Raw genomic sequence first — 20551 nt, 5'->3', positions numbered from 1 at the left:
ATTTCATGTACATAAATTGTATTTGAATGATTACTCATAAGTAAGCCATTAGATTCACATTTTTATATAATTTAAATGTAATCCTTGGCGAGATTATTTCCCTTTGAAAGCTAACATTATGTCTGGTGCTGTTTCTGAGCTAAGCTGTTTGGCTTTTGCAAAAGCTCAAGCCCGCCTTGAAACCGGAATCCAATTATATGTTTAATTCAGAACTAAAAAGCTGTTGGCTGGTTCGAAAGAACACTAAGAATGTTTTGCAAAAGCTAAGAACCCCTTCGAATCGAACAAAAGCTTGCAGCATGTTGTGTTGCACTGAAATGTTGCTGTTGGGAGACGTCGATGTTGCTATAAAGCGGAGCCGATGTTGCTGCTGCCCAACGCCAGCAACATTTGTTGGGGCGCAGCCTCGACGACGCCGTCAGTTGGCTCTTGACTCTCCCGCGCTGCAGTCGGTGGCTCTGGCCGGAATCAGAACCGGAATCGGAATCGGTATCGGAATCGGTATCGGAATCGCAATCCGAATCGGAATCGGAATCGGAATCTTGCCCGGATTGCAAAGCGGACTGGGAGTGAGAGAGTGGTTCGTCACACTTGCAGTTGCAGTTGCAGCAGCAGCAGCAGCAGTAGTGGCAGCAGCAAAAATCAACAAAATCAACAAAAGGCAACACAAAAGACGGTGGGCAAAAAGCAATCAGCAAACAGTCGGTTGTAAAAAGGACTCGCAAAATAGGAAAATCGTGGCAAGGGGCGAGGGGGGGTTGGATTTGGTGTGTAGGCTAGCTGCTTGCCACTGCTGCTCGCTGGCTGGGAAATTCGTGCTGTGTTTTGTTTTCACATTTCCCTTCATTTTTTTTTCAAGTATTTTTAGTGCTTGCGTGCGAAATTTTGTTGGTGTCAAAGTTAAACAATTTACGTGAGATGTAAGTAGCAGAGCCTTGAAAAGAGCAAAAATAGCCTAAAGAAAGGAAATAGAAAAGGGAAAATCAATGCGGGTACGCGTGTGTGTGTGTGTTGTGTGTGTGTGTGTATGAGTGTGTGCTTGTAAGAAAATCCATAAAACGGCGTGAAGTGAAACTCGAACTTGTCGCTCTCTTTTGGCGCACAGGACATGCAAATAATAAATTACACGATTCGAATTAAACGCTGTGTGTATGTGGGTGTGTGTGTGTAGTGCGCTTTTCTGTTTTTGGCAGCCGCAAAGAGCCAAAATATGTGGTAAAAAAATGAAAATGAAAATGCCAGAATGAAGCCCCAAGAAGCTTTGTAAACAAGCGATTCGGCTGCCAAACACGGAACTGCCGAACAGCTGATGCGCCGCCCAACCACCCCCAAAAAACGCAAAAACACACACACACACACACGCGCGCAAAGAGGCAGAGGTAAAATTGCTGCCAAAAACTGTCTGTCGACACAATGCAGAGAAACTTTTTGGCCAACAGAACAGTGGGCAGAACTTGAAAACCCGCCTGCTGATATAATGTAAACACTAGAGCATGGTATTTTATATATTTAACTAAATCCACTAAATTTAATCAAAAATCTTTGAGACACGCAATTTATAAATGCAGCCAAATATTCGATATATCAATAAATGAGTCTAGAAGAAATTGCTTTAATTCAAACACTTTGATTTTGAATATTTTTTTTTCCATATTCAAATAATATAAAACTGAATTGCAACTAGTACATTTACATTTAAGCCACTGTATAGCAACATGAAATTGATGAAGTTTCCAATAATATATCACCTTTCTCCACACACCGAAACACACACACACACATACACACGCGCGCACACAAAGTGCAAGGACAGGCCAAGAAGAAGCAGCAGTACAAAAAAGGATAATTGCAACAGCAAGCATAAGAAGTAAGCCAGGCAACTGCAACAGCAACATTTGCTGCAAGTGCAGCTCCCACAGCCGTCGCCGCCGCCAAGTTCAAAATCAACGCCTGACAATGACAAAGGCAGCAGCAGCAGCAGCAACAGCAACAACAGCAGCAACACCAATCAAAACAGCAGCAGCAGAAGCTGAAGCAGCAGCAGCAGCAACCAAAGCAATAACAATCAATGGGCCCCAAACGACATGGCGACGTCAACGAGGCTGCACAACAGCAACAACAGCTGAAACACGAAACATGCAGCAGCAAAAGCAAATGCAACAGCAACTATCGTACTTGCAACGCCTAAGGGCGGCCAGTCGACTGGGGGCGTGGCCGCCACCAATGACGTCGCTGTGGCTGCCAACCGACTATCTCGCCCAGCTGATTTTGGCCCTATGCCTGCTGGGCTGCCTCAGCCCCTTTACAGGTAATTAGCATTTAATTTGTAGCACTATAAATCAGGAACATAATCAGGGTGGATTCGCATAACACTTGCCAGATGTTTGTCTATATATTCGAGTATTTAAGGGGTTGTATTCACTGCATATCAACAATGCTCTGTCACCAGTGCGTATGATTGATATATTTGACTGCATCACGTATACGACACGTTGCCCAAGGCAGAAGCAACTATGGTCCACCCTAATGAACACATTTGCATTTCCTCGTTAGCACCGCTTCTTCGTCTTCTTCTTGCTCGCACAGCAAAATCGAATCAGTTTTAATGCCCTCTAATGACGCGATTATCCAGGAATAACATTTGCGTTTCGCAGAAAATGAATTTTGTTGTAGGAAGCTACAGAAAAAAAAAAAAGAAAAAAAAAAGAGGAAATGAAACTGTCAGAAATGCTCCCATAACAATGTCAGCCTGCCTTCGCTTGAATATTTTCCCTTTTTTTTCCGGCGAAATTTGCATATATCGAAGGTTGCAAACACAACCAACACTCCAATTTCTAAGGCGCCGGTGAGTCGGCAATAAATCTGCCTATTACAGTGTATATTCGGCCAAAGAGATTCCCAGTTATTTAAAATCAATAATGCAGTTGCCTTAATGTCAGCACTAAAAGTCAATTTGTTATGTATTTAAATGAGAAAAAAACTCTTGAAATCCCTTAAGTTCCAAAATCAATTATTTAGCTGTCTTAATGTAAACGCATTTGTTAACTACAAGCAACATAACTCTCTTGTGTTCTTCAATCAATAATTTTTCTAGCCACAGAAAGCAAAACACATATAATAGCTGTAAAGGCCAGCTGATCAATAATTTAGCTTGCCAAAAATAAGCAAGTTAATAATTCATTTCAATGAGCAGGCGAAATGCCCAAAAAAGGCAATATAAATAAGAAATATTAAATATTAGAATATATATTCAGGGTCAGTTACTATATATATAGAGGTACACCTGGGTCATCGCAGCGAATGCCCACTGTACCCCACCTTGCTAGTGCTCAATCAAATTTGATGATTCTGTTTTTCTTTTATGTGCCAGTCGGAGCCGAGCCATAAACAATTGCCAGCGGAATGGGAAAAGTCTTGAGATTGCCAGAAAGGGTACAAATGCAGTGGGAAAAAGGGAAAGTTCGGAATACTACAATTTTATTTTCCATTTATGATATTCTGATATTCAAAGAACCCCTTTTTAAATTTGCTTTTTTTAGAATCATATTTATTGGAAAAGAATTCAAATATTCGCTAATATTTCTTTTGACCCCCTAATTTTTTTCTAGCCGTGTATGTGTTTCTTTCTATTGAGCCGTTTGAGTTGTTAGTAAGTTGGCTACAACCTTGACTTTGCACATGCAACGAACACGACGGTTTTAACCCTCTTTTTCGAACCCCAGAAACCACTTTGGTTACACACAATTTGAATGTTAGAACAGAGAAGGCTTAGAAGAATAGAAGAAACTGGAACATGTGGCTGGTGGCTCTCAAGTGCTGATGGTTAACTCAAGTGAGATTGATATCGAACGATATAGCCCATCAATCATGAGGCTTTCTATGGCATTTTCGATAACATAACAGCATCTAATTAATTACATGATGGCCATTGTGGACGTCAATGGGTTAAGATGAGCACAGCTGAGAAGCAGTGGTTAGAAATATATTGAAAAATTGCTGGAAAAATTCATGTACTCCCTAATAGTAGACGTCATTTAAACACTTTCAATTCTTCTCTTTTGATGCAAAGTATCGCAATTGTTCTACATAATTAATATATGTATATATACATATATATCATGAAAGGTATATATTTAAGTACACTTATGTGCCATCTTACATAAAGTGCGTTGCGTTTGAGCTAATTACAGCGACTACAAAGAGTGGTGCTCGTTTACTTTTTCCTTCGTGATGGCGATGGTGGTGCAATCAATCGACCGTTGAGTGGTGACAAGAGTTGCTTGGTTGTTTGGATTGGTTTGGCTTGGTTTGGCTTGGTTGCTCCATCGCGAGATGGCATCGCCTTCGCCAAACGGGTGATTATGGTCAACGATGCAATCGGCTGGCCAATCGATCCACTCAATGGCTAATCTGGAACTAAATCGCGTAGTCACAGGGTCATCCGATGGGCCCCCATCCTTGGCACTGCAAATCAACATGAGTGTGTGTTCGTAAAATAAGGGATGCTCCATGAAATTTTAACTGCAAGTGCAGTCATCTGACAAGAGCACGAGCATTTATGGCAGTTTGAACGTTTAAAATCAAATAAAAATATAAATGCGACAGTGTTAAACTGCCAGTGCTTTATTGAGCATATGCAGTTATAAATGTTACAGAAAAAATAGCTGTAATAAACTGTAAATCGATAGGAATGTGAAAATCATACTTACTGCACACTTTATATAAGTAATACTTCATTGAACTTTGTAATACAAATGTACTATTATTTTGACAAGCATTATATATGATACATTTTTCTACTTCGTCATTTATTTATGCCTAGTTAATTTTAATTTCGGATTTTTAATTTGAGCCCACGTGCCTTAGTCTTAAACTCTGCGTTCAAGCTGTCCACTGGGCACATTACGCATACGACACGTTGACAGGCGGACAGAAAGTGACATTAGAGAAGGCAAAACAAAAATGTAAAGAGGGCGATGCAAGGGGGTGGTGTCGACGTGACCCGGCTAATTACACAGCACCATGGCATTCAAAATGGTTTTATAATCTGCGCTACCGTTAGCAAATCGCCAGTCGCGAATTGGCCAAAACAAATGTCGGCAAACATTAAACACTTTGATGTGCATCTTGTTCATGTAAAATAAAACAATTAATGTGCATATGTACATATACCTTAACGTATTTAAAATCCTAGCTATATATATCATTCAAAATAGTTTAGTTATTACCACATAAAAGGATTGTTTTTATTGAAGATGAATTAGTTTTGTTGCATATTTTTTTTCTGTGCATAGAGTGGCGAATGAGAGTCGCAGCAAAGCAGGCAGCAAAAGTGGAAAACTTGATGGTTGCACTCACTCAACGATGCCACCGTGACCCTGCCACTTTGCCAGCCCCTTGCCAATCCGGCTTTCCACCGATTTTCCTCCGCTTTTCATTCCTTTCCATTCCTTTGCTGTGCTTAGGCATTTATGAACTGCTTCGACACAAGGCTACTGCAACTGTGGCAGTGCATTGCATTTAATTTTTTTTATTTATTTTTTTTTTTTTTGCTGGAAAAGAGGCTCATTGTTGTTGGCCAGGCAGCATTTTGAATTGGCCACGAGTGGGAAAAGCGGAAAATCTTTTTAAGCATTCTTCTTGTCAAGTTCGGGAAAGTGGCGTGTGGCGTTTGACATTGAAAGTTAACTTCCCACATATCCGCTGAGCTAAGCTGCTTTAAATTAAATAATACAACAGATAGAAAAAGTATATATATGGTTCAAATGCAAACTAAACATATATGTACATGCAACGTCAATCGCACAAATTAAGCCAAATTGTGGGGCAATTGAAACCGAATTGAGAACTGAGTGCTCTCACTTGCATCTCCCTCAATTAACTCGTGTCCCTAGGACTTTAATTATTTGGAATAGCCGTAAAATGCACTGCTAATTCATCTAATTGCAACTTGTCACGAAGTTTCCAGTTGCCTACTTAGTGCGGAAAACGAGTGTGTGTGTGTGACTGCGCTTCAAATTGATTTTCACTGAAAATAGCACAAAGGACTAGACCAATTTAAGCGCATTTCGTTTGAATTTCCCCCCCGAAAAGAGGAAAATATACACACACACCCACTTGCACAGGATGCTTGTGAAGAGCTGAAGGGGCACCTTGTGAAATGTCACAACAAAAGCTATTTATAAGTGAGCCGCGGCCCTGGACGCATCCCAAAAAAAAAACCCCAAATGACCCCAAAGAGATACCACCATAACCGTCCACCGAACGCCTGGGTCAGGTGGAAATGAGAAAACGCCAGGCATTAAAATGTAATAAACATAATTGTAAAATAATGCTGGCACTGCTACAAAATGCATTTCCCAGTGCCGAAGACAAACAGAACACTTAAAAAAATATATAGTTCATATATGAACTAAATCAGTTTCTTACACATTTCAGAAACAAAATTAGACTGCTTGCATGCATTTAATTAAGTTTTTTCTTTTTCACCCCTAAGTTGTTAATTAGCAGCTTTTAGAAACGTTTAAAGGACCTCCCACAGTTTTCCTCAGGCTTTGCGAATTTCCGAACACTGTTTCGTGCGATTTTCTCCCAGTATGTGGCATCCGCTGAGAAGGGCGAAGGTTAAACAGAGAGTGGGTGAAGGGAGTGGGAGTGGAATGCGGGGTGGTGGCCTGCTAAACTTTGACCCAGGACACAGCTAAATTGTTTGGGCGACAGCTGGCGCACGAAAGTTGAACGCTTGCTTTTAATTATTCAGCGATCTTAAAAAAAGAACTGCGACGAAGGTGAGAAGAAATGCGGGAAGGAAAATGGAAGTAAAGAGAAAGCTGCCAAGGAAAGCGGAGAAAAACCCGGCATGAGCAAAAGCACGTGCACCAGCGAACTTTCGCTGCAATGGCGGAAAATCGTGGCAATTGGGAGAGTGGAAAGTAGGAGGAAAATGCGAAAAGGATGAAAGGACGATGCAGGGCAAACAAACAAAGTGAACAAACGACTGCAGCTTCCGCCCAAATGCAGCCACCCATTTTCCTTCCTCGAATTTAACAATGCCGCAACTTCCACCAAAAAGTGTAAAGAAAAAACTTGCAAGCCGAAAAATCGCCCGGGACACAGCAAAAGAAAAAGAGTGTTGACTAACGCATTGCAAGTAATCATTGTCGATTTATTCAATTTTATAACATATATTTAAAACCAAAATCTAGAAAGAGTTAACAACAAGCCCAACTTATTATTAATCCTGTATCTCAACGGCGTTTTCCAAGTTTCAATTGTAGCATGCCACCCGATTGTTGCAAGTGTAGAATGCGACCCATTAAAGACCGCATCCGCAATTTGTGGTGTTGCGGTCGAACCTGCCACCTTCGGAATCGGCAACAAATGCCCAGCAACGCCTACGTCACTTGCAACAATTCCACCTTCATGTGCAGAAATGTTGGTTGCAGCAATGTTGCAGAGCTTTTGAGTCCGCGGTCAAAAGCTAACACAGTGACCCCCTCCTTGGCAGCCTGGTGACCCCATCATACACCCCACATATCTGTATAGCTGCCAGCTGTCTGTCCCCACAAATGTCCAACTGTCAGTGGCACTGTCCCATTGTTGCACCCTGAAATTACATTCTAACATCGGGTATTTATTTTCCTAATGAAGAGGGTAAACACTTTTGCGAATCTATAAAGTGCGCAGGCATTCAAATTGAAAATTAAAGCTATTTCGATATTTGAACTTAACTGAAAATATAGCTAAATTTATAAGGTAGAATTTTAGTTGCATCTATAAGTTTTTCATATCTTTAGAATACTTAGATACAATTCGACTCAGCGATTCATTCATGAAAGTAACAGGCATGTCAATTAATTATTCAATCGTCTTCGTTTAACTAACTGACAATCGAAATCAGTTCAATGGCAAACGACGCACAAAACACGTATTATCTGGCTTTTGATTTGATTCCGAATTGGCATTTACGTAACCCCGGTTCAAATGAATTGATAGCCGCTGATCCGCGGGTTCAAGCGTCGGACGAGCCGGATTAAAGTGGAGCATTCTCAGCTTAGCTGGCACGCACACAGATACTCAGATAGTTTCTCAGATAGTCGAAACGATTTAAATAACCAACTGATTGTTTTTGATTCAACAGCTGCACTCGAGGAGGACTGTGTTGACTTTCAGGGCAACAAGGTGAACCACGGAATGCTCTATGTGCCTGGACCAGGAGTCTGTAGCCTCTGCGTCTGCTATCACTCCGAACCACTCTGGTGCAAGGCCATCTACTGTGATCCGCCCTACGTGAGTTACGCCCACACTGCGCTAATATATAACTTAAATAACTCATAGTGAACTTGCAACTTAAGTCAAATAGATGTTAATAGCATTTATAGATTAAAAGTAACTTCCATCTTATTCTCCCCATTAGTTTTGCAAAAACTTTCGAGTTGGCGAGCGTTGCTGTGAGTTCGAGTGCTTGGATCCGCCCGGCGAGGACAAACTGTACCAGGTAGGTGGATACCTGAAATATGAAAAGATGCGCCCAAATTCATACGTAATATTCCCATTTTGACGACAGGAACGCATGCGAAAGAGGGCCGAGATACTGGCCGGGAACAGTACAGCCTCGAATGTGCAACTCGCCCCGATTGCCATGTCCACCATAATGCTGGGATTCCTGGGCAACAGCTTCCTGAACTTATAACTTGAAGTCAAATAGCAAGAGATGGAGATCAATGCAAGGCGAAGCTAAATCACAACATCCTCATTTTTTGTTGCTCCTAAAGCGTAGGACACTCTATACCCAAAAATTATTACAGTGTAATAAGCAAAGCTAAAAAAAACCAGGCCACGTATCTGTGGCAATATGTCTGAGCCACAATTGAATGGATGCAAAGATGCAAAGATGCAAAGATGCATAGATGCATCGATGCGTAGGTTTTCACTTATATCCCCAGACTTATAATAGGTACAATAATAATTTCAATGGACGTGGAACAGGAACAGCTAGGGCATGGAAAGTCGCCCCAATTGCAGAACATTTTCGAGTACTTTCAATGTGATCCGAATCCGAAACCGAATCCAAATCGAATCGGTAGAGCCAGCAGATATAGCATATATACATTTACATCTACCTAAGTATAGATGAGTAAGCAACACCAAGAAACCAGAACAAACTCATCAAGCGAACGTATAAGACAGTCTCTAGCTCCTAAGACTCTATAGTAAAAGAAATATATATATATATATATAATATATATACAAAGATATATGGACATCTATGTAAGCGTATTGTATATAAGAGTATATAGCTCTATGTACCGGATCAAAAATTGTTGATTAGTGTTTAGCTAACTGAATGAGGGCAACTTCTTCTAGGAAGATAGGTTTTTTTTAAATCCAATAAAAATGTTCACCATAAGTCGCCGTAGAACACTATACACCACAGTTCACCACATTAGTTACGGCTCCTAGTATAAATATTTTTTGGAGCTGTCAGAGCAATATTTTTTATGCTAGTTTCTACATAAAAAAAGAATGCAAAATTATATAAAAGCTAGAAGGGAATCGTTAGAAACGATAGCAACATTGGCATTATTGAAATGCGTAAGCTTGGCAGCTCTAGTTTCTTTCTAATCACCAAACACGTTAAATACTTATATAAATGGCGGTAAGGACAGACCGACGAAGAATCTCGATCTTAGTAAAGGGTAGTAAATTACACATACATATCTTGGCAACATTTTTTCCCAAAATATTATAACAGACACGGTCACGAATGAATCATTAACTCTTGCATTGGTGCTAATTTTATCGTAGGCTAAAATAAAATTAAAATCTCACACACTCCTCACATCGCACATCACACACCTCCTCCAATCATATTGAATCAAATTCTATATATCAATTTAGGTAATGTAATCGAAAGCAAAACAAAGAGTAGTTAACCAATTAAAAGTAATTGACCCTATGTTTCGTGTAAGACATTTGCCTAAGGTAAATCCGTTAACGATATAATAATAAATAATAATAACAGTAACTAATGAAAACCAACCAAACCCGGTTCTAATTTTCCCATTTGGATAAATCAAGCGCAAAATCAGCGGAAAACAAAAAAAGATTCGGCAAAGCTTAGTAGACATGTAGGAAAATCCCTTCAAGAAGAATAGATCTCGTTTCAACTTTAGGCTAATGACTCTGAAGCCATCTCCGTCTCTTTCTATATACATATATAAAAAATCTATGAATGTAGCAAATAAATCTAGAGATATAGCAGGACCAGCAGGAAAAACATGAAATTGTAATGGAGTCGATGAAAATCAATATATGTGACTGGGTTTCGCAATCCAGAGAGAAGAAGTTGGTCAAATTTTTTTCCACTTGACAGCACATCAAAGCAAATTAAATTTAACAATAAATATATAAAATGCGGGATATCCGAGAAAAACGTGGAGTACGGCTGTGAAATTATGTTTGCTTTAAAATGCATAAACGCAACTGTAAATATTAAATGATCACTAAAGTATATAGGCCATAATATGGTAAAAACTATTCAGATCAAATAGAGATGGAAATTCGAGAAAAGTGAAATGAAGCTCAGCGAGACAGGAAATTCGATGGAAGAAAGAATAACTAATTAACTGAATGTACAATTCAATATGCCACAACATCTGACCAATTATGATCCATAACAGATAATATATATATATACAAACAGATATGTATACATACATCAATCCAAGTATCTGATAAGAATAATGACAAATTTTAATTAAGCCAGATCGGAAAAGAAACAGATGATGACAATGAAAATGAGAATGAGATTGAGAATGGCAGATTCGAAGCGCGCTTAACAAATTTTTAACATAGACTCAACTAACAAATGCAAATTGGCTTTAATTAACAACTAATAACAAACAAAAATCACACGAATAATGATTATAACCCAGAGTTGATATTGAAAAAAGTATTTGTGTTGTTTTCGATCGATTTTAGTTCTAGATAGCAGTGTTGTGAAACAACCGAAAAACTTTTTCCTAAGCTTAAGCGCTTTGCCATTTGCAGGAACCCAAAGATCCTCGAGAAAATGTTTTTTATAACCGAAGAAGTGGGCTACAGGCAGGATATAAAGCTCACATTCCGATATCTGGAATACAAATCGAAATGACAGTTTTTAAAATATTCCGTCAGTTTAATACGATCTATGCATAAATTCCTAAAACAAAAAATAACTAAACCGTTTCAACACTGGAAAATTGAAAGGGAGAGACACAGAGCGAAAAAGATAGAGATAGCATAACTAATTTATGCTTTGGGCTATATATCCTGCCTTCCAGACTGGAAATTATTAATCTTTATTACTGATATTAATTATTGTAGAGCAGGAAATATTTTACAATTCTTAAACCTTACCAAACCAAATCCAAAAACGCAAACAAAACTATTAAACTTGACAATTTTTAATGTAATCGAAAACAAAGTTATAACAAGAATGTCTAATGCGAAAACTTCAAGCAAATACAACAACTTATTAATTAAAATAAAAACAACAAGCAACAAATGTCATAAAATGTTAACCGATAATTTCGCAAAAGAGGCAAATCCAAAATCATGTACGCATACCGTAATATAATAATAATATTAATTCTAATACCAGGAAAATTTTAACAAAAATATACAAATATTTTCACAATAGCTTAAAATAACAGTACTTGTGTCACTTTTTGGGGTATAATAAAACTAAGAATAAATATTAATGATTATTATTAATCAAGCATTTGCGGAACTCGCTAGGCAACATGTTTAATATTGACCATTAAGGCATTTCATGAAACTTATCAGTTGATTAATATAAACGTTTGCCAAATTGATGATGGTCAATGAACAAGGCCCCCCTCGTTGGTAAAATTCTGTTATCGGATCGTTATACAAAAATACATTATCTAAATGGTCCAACCAAAGGTTGCATAGAGAAACCAACGATTAGATTTCAACCGAACCGAATGTGCATTATGTTCTTCGAGTTGTCGGCGTCTTTATATTTAAGATTTAGTGATCGTTTGCTCTGCGACACCTGATAAACTTGGACAGGAAGCTATTAATCAGCTGCGATAAGAAGAATTCTCCAAGATCATCATACATACATTCATATACACGTGGTCTCAAAAAAAAAGGGCCAATCTCAGATTGCAGAGTCAACTGTTAAACTTTAAACTTGAAAGACATATTCATTTTATTGCTTTTCAATATTTGATTTCGAACCATCGTCATAATTCTAAACTATTCGATAAGCCCACTTGAAGATACAAATGTTCATAGTCCACGGGGAAATCTCGACCTTCCGAATAGCCAATCAAAGCAAACCCGACCAGACCAGAAGAAACAGGCATAAATATTTGAAAAAAATATTTATTATACTCGTATTTAATTGTTTCCTTTGCTTTCGCACTATCGCTTTTGATTTGTCTTTAAAGTAAACCGCATAGTATTTACAAAGTTATGTTAACACTTTACCACACAGATGGTACACAATTCACAATATAGTTGAATACAATACACAAATAGGTGTTAGTTCAAAGATCCCTTAAATTCCTTAGATGCCATGAGGTGATATTAGATAAGAAGTACATTGAATCCGTTTCTGGATTCAATTACAAGCGAGCAAGGGGTTACCTTTTAATGGGAACCCTAACCTAGTTAGGGAATGTCTTGTAAAAATAAAATACGTATGGCTTATAAAAAAAAAAAAGAACTTCGTTAACTGCTCGTCAAGTGGTCGATTGTAAAAATCGACCAGAATTCGGCCTACATAGCATATGTAATGTCGTTTGCAAGATTAGTCATTCACAATGTGTGTTTAGATATTTATTTAATCATAATTACATATTATTTGGTGTAATCATCTAACCAGAACAGGCGGCAACAGGATCAAAAGATATCATGGAACTATCCTATAATCTAGGGGCATAAAAACCTAATCGAAATGGCTTGGATTTTAACAATCCACTAAGAATCCCAGCCATTTCGAGTTGGACATGTTCTTCGCTTCCTGTTGCATCGTGTAAGGGATAGAGTTAATGTTTTTGGTTTGCTGTTAGTTGCTTTTTGGTATGTGTTGCCTAAGAAAGAGTTAAAGTCGGACAGTCGAGGGTCGCAGTTTTGCGGTTGCTACTCCTAATACTCATTTTGGTGCCTGAATTAGTCAAACTATTTGGATGTGAGTGGATGTGTTGCTGCGTGGACTGTAGCCGAAATCGTAACATGGAATTGGCTTTTGAAGTACACTTTTTCGTAAACATTTGGATGTGACTAAAATATTATGCAAGTGCGTAAATCTACAAAATGATGCAAACAAAGCTGATTTATGTTCGAAAAAGTGTGTTAACTTAGACCTATTTGGGATTTGACCTTTTCAGAAAAGACTAGCGCACTATCAAAATCCATATTGCTAAATTATTTCAAGTGGTAATACTTTTCTTAATTCGTTGTTTGAAAGTGGTACGGATTTGGTATTTACAAGTAATCAGCAATTTTAACTTATCTTTTCAGTTAACTTAATAAAATTGGAATCGATTGCTGTTTTCTCTTTTGCTTTCAATTAATCGGTTACATAAAGCAGGACATAAAAAATAACTTAAAAAATAATTTAGTTCTACACGAATTGAGAAATAAATTACGAATAATATGCAATAAACTGATGAGAAAACATAGTTTGGACTTCAAACAATAATATCAAAACAAATACTGCACGTGTACGATAATTGCACAACTGTAGACTACAGAATTCCCAAATAGGCCCAAATAAAGCTGATTGCCGGTTGACGTGTCCAACTAAAAGCCCCCAACGTGACACTCCAGCTACGCCATGAGGTGTTTCGTATTTTTGGATATGAGTGTGTGGCTGCGTGTGTGTATGGATTGAATTGCTACAACGCCTAAAGTGTCTTGAGCAAGCTGGCCTTTGCGGCTCCGGCTCCGTAGCCCGGCGGTTGACCGTATGCCGAACTGTTACTGGCCACGGCAGCTGCGGCAGCCACCGCCGCATCCGCAACGGGAGTGGCAGCAGTTCCCGGAGAAGCCACTGTTGTTGTGGTGGAGGAGGAGGATGTTGATGCTGATGAGGCGGCTGGAATTCCTCCCCTTTTTATGGGCTTGTAACGCTGCAACGCCTCCGCGGACGTGACCCTGAAGGTTTCAATCATCTGGGAGCGAACACGATCCATTAGCACATCGATGTCGTCCTTGGTTAGTCCTTCGGTGCTAACCGGCGGCAACGTGGTAATCACAATGCGACCCGAATTCAAAATCTTTTTCTTGTCATTTAGGAATGTGCAGTAGGAGGAGAAGACCACCGGCAGGATGGGTATCTGCTGATCGATGGCCATGTGAAAGGCGCCCTTCTTGAACGGATGCAGTGCGCCCGTGTTGCGGCGCGTTCCCTCCGGGAAAACCCACAGTTTGATACGCTGCTTCTTGATGCGCCGGTTCACATCGTTCAGCGTTTCGCGCGCCTTCTCGCCGCGCACACGATCGATGAAGATTAGGCCAGCCAACCATGCCGCCAAGCCAAAAGGCCAGGCGTAGAAGAGCTCTCGTTTGGCCACCACTGTGCACTTGTTCATCACATGCCAGATGTTGAACATGCCTGCGAATGATAACGAGAAAGTCTCATTTAGTTGGCATCATTTAGATACCACTTTAAATTAACTGCTTGACTGATGGATTGATGGACATGGTCATGGAGGAACCTATAGGCTTACCCAGCACATCCAGCGAGCTTTGGTGATTGGCCACAATGATGCAGGCCTGGTCCTTGGCCAAATGCTCCTTGCCGCGCAGCTCCCATCGCAGGCCAATCAACGTCGAAACGCGGTGGCACCAGGTGCTCGCCCATCTGCAAACCAAAAAAAGTTCGAAAATATATTAGAAACATTGTAATCATTGATTTCTTCGATAGAGATTATATTATTCTCTGAAATCCATATCCCATAACAATTTCCCACACCGGCGATGATCCACCGGCCAATTGTGAGTGCACCATTATTTAATCAAGTTGACAGCCATCGAGGCGTAGTTCTGATTTCTACCTTGTCGCCGGGATGATACCCATTCCACCTGAGCTCAACTAAATCGGCTAGTCATGCAGCATGTAATTACAGCTCGGGAACTGTATAAATTATACCCCTGGGAGGGTGCACACTGTTTACTAGGAATTCTCGTTTATTTCTCGCCTCCGAAAATGGATCGATAAACTGCATAAAATAGTTGGACAGAGGCATAATTGATTTAGGTGAGTGGTATTTGTGTGTGCGACTACCTGGACTTGTAGTAATCCACCCCTGATATCAAATATTCATTGTTGTCTAATGCAAATGGTTATTTGAGTCGCGCAAAATCGCCGAGGTGGCGAGAAAAGCTACCAGGTGCACTAACCACATACCAAAATGGTAAAAAAAAAAAAAATGGTAAAAAAAAAAATGGTAAAAAAAAAAAAATAATAAAAAAATAATCCACCGCATTGGGAACACAATTGCGTGCAACTGCTTTCGCAGTACAGTACCCTTTTCCCAGATTCACGTCATAGAGCTAACTGGTAACCCAAGCACCCAACAGTCCGTTTCAATTCCCCTCGAAAATTTCGTCCTTGGACTGGCGACACCTAGGCACTGGCCTCACTTAAAATCACTAACACAAATCACTAAGAAAATATAATTACGAATTTAACGACGTCAGAACTGTACGATACCCATTGCATTTTGTTTTTTTGTATGTATTATTTTACATTTAAAGTTTCCAAGTGATTAAATTACTCTGGAAAATCAGTTTACTGAGCTAGCAACAATAGGGGTAACAAAACCATGGGCCACAAAACCCGCGAGGGTGCCATAAAAAAAAACCTTATCGCGACGGCCAATTGGCAAGAAATTCGTCACAAATTCAATTTCCGATACCGGAATTGGTAACGCAAACATCATAAACATAAGTTTATCAAACAATAAATCTATATCTTTCAACTTATTGACGGATGGCACAGTTTATGGTAGAAGCGTATGTTTTCATGGAGTCGTAAAGGACTATTAAACTATTTGGAGATTCAAAAGTTTAGATGATTAAATGTCTGATGCTGCAACTTTGAAAATGATCATAATTAAATAAATTTAAAGTGACTAGTTCTAAGGTGTGTATAAAGCATACACAATAACTAAGTCTCCTTTTCTTCAAGTGCGCAACAATTTTGTGGCTTTTGGACTTTCTGGGGCCTTGAGTGACAGTTGGCCAGTTGTCCAGTTGGCCCGAAGTGCATTGCGGACACCTGCAGTCACTCCTCCGCAGTTGGGCCCTTGTTAATATTGATGGCCAATTAAAATTGTATGTGTCATTGACGCATTCGCCTTGGGAACTCAAGGAGACCGTTTCGAAAAGGACGCCCACCTGCGGTCATCAATGATAAGCCAATTCTTTTGGGTTGAAATTAAGTTGGTGATACCGCAATTACTCTATTTGCCCGTCCAAGCCAATACAATGCATTATTTACCACCAATTTGATTGCCTTAAGCACTTTAACAGTGCTTGTGGTGGCGTGATTAAGAAAATTGTTTCATTAAGCTCATTAATTTGCATGGGAAATTTGTCATGAAGTTTGGTATTATTTGGGTTTGCAAGCAATTTAAGGGGTAAAGTGATGGTGATATCATCACCATTGGAAATATGTTTGATTTGATAAAGAAAAGCAAAAAGTCTTTGGCTTCAAGCATTATAAAATAAGATATAGTTTTTATATAGTTTCATAGTTAGGCACAATGGGAAACACTTTAGCAAATGCTTTTGTTTATTACCAATCGATGAGTCTAAAATTTGCTGTGTTTGTGTTGATGGGCAATCAGTCCCTCGAGTGCTTTATTGATATAGATGGGCAACCCATTAACGCTAAATCAAAACATGCTGAACTCAACTCAACAGATATGGGAGTTCTCCTCTAACGTGCTATAGTTATTATTATTTGAAATATTCCTCTATTTTGCACTACTTACAGCAGATTGCGGACATCGCAGGGTCGGGTGAGGAATGCCGGGATGAGGATGATCGAGTTGAAGGAAACGATGCCGTAGTACATCAGGAATTTGAAGTAGTATCGGAATATGTGATTGGTCTCGTAGAGGAATGGCAGCATAAGCAGCAAGAAAAGTCCTAGCAGCTCGATGAACGAAGTCATGGTGATCATTTGATTATGATACCGATTAAGCTTAGTGATTCCACCGATACAGATCCTGAACCCAGATGCCGGGATCAATCTGCGCACTTTCTTGCTTGCTTCGCCCGATTTGCTACCCTGTATGGGTCTTTCTCGATACTTTCTTTACTTTACTTTCTCTGGCTTTCCAATGGTTAAGGCAGATTGCAGTCTTTTAGGTGTGATTTATGTGTGGGTATCCTTGTTTTTCCGATATCGATGTCCTGAAAAGAGAAAATTTATAAGTTAGATACGATAATTGTATTTCAAATATAAAAGAATATCTTTAATAGTATTTGTTAGTATTCGTAAAAAAAAAGTTTCAAGACTATAAACCAATTTATTGCCAATCAAAACAAAGAACAGTGGAACTGGGTGTTAAAGGGCTAATTCTTACAGTTTTACAAGCACCGTTCTTTTGTTATGTTTTTGGGCTAGTGAAGTGTTAAGTGCTGATAAAGCGGGAGAAAGGGGAAATGGGCAATTGCTGTGTGTTGCACGCCATTTCTCCTGTTCCTTCCACTACTTTTATTGCTCACTCTTTTATGCAAGTAATAATATGACAATTATGCGAGTGCAACAAACCACAACGTCACAAGCACACAGTTATGAATACTACACTTCAGGGTAAAATAATAGCAAGCAGTTGAAGTTAAAAGCAAAACTTGTATAGAATAAGTAAGATCCTTTTTAAATTTTTTGCTCAAAATAAAAGTTATTAGTAAATATTTGCTAATATAATGTTTTGTGAAAGAGTGCATATGGTATTGATAAAGAATCGAACTAATGCTAATATCTTGACCGCAGCTGTATGTGCAGCCGCCCAGAAGAAAGAGAAAAAATCAATTTAAATTTGCGCCCAGCGGCGAAAAACGGAACAAAACAAAACGGGGCAGAAACGAAGGAATGGGAATCTAGCATTCCATATTGTGTTTTTCTACGGGTTTTAATAGATACTATCAATGGGATACTATCAATTGATATGCTATTGAATCTCGATTTGAATGCTGCATATAATCAGCTAAATAAATTCTTTATTTGTTTGCCATTTCCTTTATTCGGTTCGCTGCCACTATTTCCATTTTCAGTTTTAACACTTGCGCGTCATTTTAGTTCGAGAACACCCATTAATATTTAAAAAAAATGTTGATTTAAATTTAAATAAAATAATATTAAATAAGAACACAAAATTAACTCCCAAAACTAAGATGCAAAAGAGAACTTAAAGTGCAATTTGCATAAAGAGACAATTTTACAATATGACAATTGTATTTCAAATTCATAGGACAACTATAGTTTTTCGTTGTCGCAAAAACTTTACTTTTTATTTACTATTTTGCAAAATAGGTCCATCAAGGGTTAATATTCTTGTTCCCTTACGAACACATCTGGCACAAAACAAAATAAGCAAAAAACGGTAAAAGAGGGTTGCGCCAAGAGAGCGGGCAAAAAGAGAGGGTGGCATAGAGAGCGGCAGACACGCCAAGGATAATAGCAAAAGAAATCAAGTTAAAGACACACGCAAACACATAGCACACACACACACGGAAACACTCGAATTAAACATAAATAAATGCAATTTTCGTCAGCTCCGTTTTGTTGTGGACAAACCTTTACAATTAAATTAAACAATTCGAATTTAATACAATTTGCGGCTGCGTGTGGAATTCGCTTGACACACCAACAACAAATGTGTGCTCACTTTCTTCGTTTCGGCTTTTGTTTGTTGTGGGTTTCAATAAAAGCGACTACGTTTTTATTTCGATGTATTTCGTATGCAGTTATTTCTATTCTTTTTCTTCTACTTTATTTTTATTTTCTGCTGCTGCGGCGACGACACAACGCCGACGTCGACGGCGACGCGAAAACGACGTTGCGCTGCGTTTGCTGAGAATTTCCGTTACCGGCGTTCGCGCGACTTTCGTGGCAACTAGAGGTGCCGAAACATCGATGATAACATCGATGCAGCGATGTTTTTATCAATTTCCCGAAATATCGATGTTTATTATAGACTACGGACAATTTATATTTATCATTATTCGAAGAACAAGAAGAAGAGCTAGAGCTAACTATTTTAAATAATTTAATTGCAATTATTAGCTTGCATATACGATGGAGGCCAAATAATTTCCTATCGCCGAACGCGATTAAAAGCTACTGTTGTGGACAAACTTATGTTTATCAACAAAAATTTGGATATTCCGACAAAAAGAGGTGCGATAAAATGAAGACGATAAATGTACATATACACAAAGATATATATATGATTCAACTGCTAAAACAGATCTCACAGATTTTTAATTTCCTATTATTACAACTTATATATAATTAAGATTATGAATATAAAAAGATATTTTGTTAATGTTATTATTTGTTTTATATTAAATTTCAAATTAATTGAAATTCATAATAAATAAATGTTTTTTGGTTTTTTTTTTCAAGTTTAAATAAAACGATTACTTTTTTTTTAGAAAACATCGATGTTAAGTCTGTCTGCAACTATCGATAGGCGGCTAATTGTCAGCGGGGTGTGCAACCGCGCTGCATGGAGCCGGCTTTGGGTTTGAGTCTTAGCTTGGGAACTAAAAAGCCTGAACTAAAAACGTAGTTTCGAGAATGAATTGTGAATTTAATATTAAATTCGAGCGTACTTATAAAAAATAAATGAAGCGGTTAGTTAAATATGACATCTTCTATGTAAACGGTTTGGTAAAAGCAAAAAAAAGTTGATATGACTACGACGAAAAATGTAATTTAAAAACGAACTAAAGGAAAACATAGCATAAGTTTTCTTACTTTTTCTCTCTTTTCATATATAAAAACGGAGCAGACTAATTATATAATTTACAGATCCTATTTCAACATTCTTAAAAGTTAAATATCTTTTAAATGATATATATAATTAATACATATTTTAAGAAGAAACAACCCGAATAAAAAGTATAGATCGAAATCTAAAAAGAGCAACTGAAATGATTAAGGAATGCAAGTTACTACTGCAGCCAGCACAGATAAGAACCTATTTAGTGCAGTATATATAGTAGTAGTAAATTTGTAAGTGTAAAACAAAAGCCTCAGTTTATTTCCAGTTCCTCCACATTTATAGAATTCAACTTGGCAAACTTTCTGACAGCTCACAACGTTATGATTTAAATGCGAGTTTCCGCACTTGGCAACCGATGCAATTGCGAAATGGAGCCCTTTGGCCCGCGGAAAGGAAAACGTGTGTGTCTGTCAGCGATTCGGCGGGAAATGGTTTTTATTTTTATGGAGACGCTCTTGGCAAAAAACAAACAAACAAAAATATTTTTGTTTACATTTGATTTTCTTATC

At 38.4% G+C, this 20551-nt stretch overlaps 2 protein-coding genes across 7 annotated transcripts; one reads left to right on the top strand and one right to left on the bottom strand.

The window, feature by feature from the left end:
* Positions 1-420: 420 nt before the first annotated feature.
* Positions 421-12736, top strand: LOC6725799. 4 transcript variants are annotated; one of them, XM_039296368.2, is made up of 6 exons: positions 421-580; positions 860-920; positions 1803-2308; positions 8141-8289; positions 8417-8497; positions 8567-12736. In XM_039296368.2, exons 3-6 carry the CDS (start codon positions 1957-1959, stop codon positions 8690-8692), a joined length of 708 nt encoding a protein of 235 aa, XP_039152302.1. In that variant the 5' UTR covers positions 421-580; positions 860-920; positions 1803-1956; the 3' UTR covers positions 8693-12736. The 4 variants fall into 4 exon arrangements, with proteins under 4 accessions (XP_039152302.1, XP_016039124.1, XP_039152304.1 ...); XM_039296370.2 differs by lacking the exon at positions 421-580 and adding an exon at positions 660-676; XM_016172650.3 differs by lacking the exon at positions 860-920 and having other exon boundaries at positions 422-580.
* LOC6725798 (1-acyl-sn-glycerol-3-phosphate acyltransferase alpha) lies at positions 12381-19191 on the bottom strand. 3 transcript variants are annotated; one of them, XM_016173803.3, is made up of 4 exons: positions 18830-19191; positions 17019-17442; positions 14748-14881; positions 12381-14632 (listed from the first exon to the last, which is right to left on the bottom strand). In XM_016173803.3, the coding sequence occupies exons 2-4, from the start codon at positions 17207-17209 to the stop codon at positions 13923-13925; spliced, it is 1035 nt and encodes a 344-aa protein (XP_016039121.1). In that variant the 5' UTR covers positions 17210-17442; positions 18830-19191; the 3' UTR covers positions 12381-13922. The 3 variants fall into 3 exon arrangements, with proteins under 3 accessions (XP_016039121.1, XP_016039123.1, XP_016039122.1); XM_016173805.3 differs by having other exon boundaries at positions 18921-19191; XM_016173804.3 differs by lacking the exon at positions 18830-19191 and adding an exon at positions 17758-17889.
* Positions 19192-20551: the final 1360 nt, after the last annotated feature.

The sequence above is a fragment of the Drosophila simulans genome, chromosome X, assembly GCF_016746395.2.
Source record: "Drosophila simulans strain w501 chromosome X, Prin_Dsim_3.1, whole genome shotgun sequence".
NCBI lineage: Eukaryota > Metazoa > Arthropoda > Insecta > Diptera > Drosophilidae > Drosophila > Drosophila simulans.
Note: the sequence above shows the minus strand (reverse complement) of the source record. Positions and strands in the feature narration are given on the sequence as shown.